The sequence below is a fragment of the Naegleria gruberi genome (genome assembly GCF_000004985.1).
Source record: "Naegleria gruberi genomic scaffold NAEGRscaffold_97, whole genome shotgun sequence".
In the NCBI taxonomy this organism is placed as follows: Eukaryota; Heterolobosea; class Eutetramitea; order Acrasida; family Naegleriidae; genus Naegleria; species Naegleria gruberi.
In genome coordinates this window covers 1-1,099 of record NW_003163230.1, presented here as the reverse complement: position 1 = coordinate 1,099, position 1,099 = coordinate 1, and the positions used below count along the sequence as shown (strand labels likewise).

The following is a 1,099-nucleotide window of genomic DNA, read 5'->3' as shown; positions in this document are numbered from 1 at the left end:
ATTGATCTATATATAATGCTATAATTGAAATATNTTAAAATTAATATGATTTGATTATCTTGATATTCATTATTCCCATGATTACACTCCTGACATGTTGAATGATATCAAATTGTCATGAAACTGATACAGTAGTGTTTATTCACCATTAGTAAGGTACTGTATCAATTTTATAATGATCTGTATAGTAGATGTCATTGTCACATCCCTGTAGGTATCAAGTGGATCAGCCATGTACCATGTATGATATGGATGAATGTCAAAATGATATTAATGTATTTAATTATCATGTGTAGAGGTATTGGAAGTGAATTGAAGTGGTATAGATTTCTATCTTCAATGTTAGAATAGGTCAGTTGACAAGTTGAATAGTAAATATCCTGAAATGATACCAAAGTATTTGAAATTGATATATATTGTTACTAATATGATTTATAAGGTGATATATTGATTTAAAATGATTTTGAAATGTTTTCATTGATATTCTAATTGTCTAATCTATTATATGAAATTAACTTATATAAGTCATTATAATGATGTAATATTATGTTATTATATGATTATATATTAAATTTGGAGTATATTGATATATAATATATTGATTTATAATGAGTATTTATTGAGATAATTAATTAAGATGAATAAAAGTAAAAATGTTGGGTCTGACCTTAGTCGTGGGTTTGGGTTTGGGTTTGGGTTTGGGTTTGGGTTTGGGTTTGGGTGTTGGTTTTGGTTTGGGTTTTGGGTTTTGGTTTGGGTTTTGGTTTGGGTTTTGGTTTGGGTTTGGGTTTGGGTTTTGGTTTGGGTTTTGGTTTGGGTTTTGGTTTGGGTTTGGGTTTGGGTTTGGGTTTGGGTTTGGGTTTGGGTTTGGGTTTGGGTTTGGGTTTGGGTTTGGGTTTGGGTTTGGGTTTGGGTTTGGGTTTGGGTTTGGGTTTGGGTTTGGGTTTGGGTTTGGGTTTGGGTTTGGGTTTGGGTTTGGGTTTGGGTTTGGGTTTGGGTTTGGGTTTGGGTTTGGGTTTGGGTTTGGGTTTGGGTTTGGGCTTGGGTTTGGGTTTGGGTTTGGGTTTGGGTTTGGGTTTGGGTTTGGGTTTGGGTTTGA

The 1,099-nt window shown here is 33.5% G+C and overlaps 1 protein-coding gene across 1 annotated transcript; it reads right to left on the bottom strand.

Moving 5' to 3' along the window:
- Window positions 1–668: 668 nt before the first annotated feature.
- On the bottom strand, window positions 669–1,040 carry NAEGRDRAFT_54566 (uncharacterized protein; the record flags this gene model as incomplete). The annotated part of the gene is made up of 1 exon (XM_002668810.1): window positions 669–1,040. A coding segment is annotated over one exon (372 nt), but the record flags the coding sequence as incomplete, so codon positions are not given.
- Window positions 1,041–1,099: the final 59 nt, after the last annotated feature.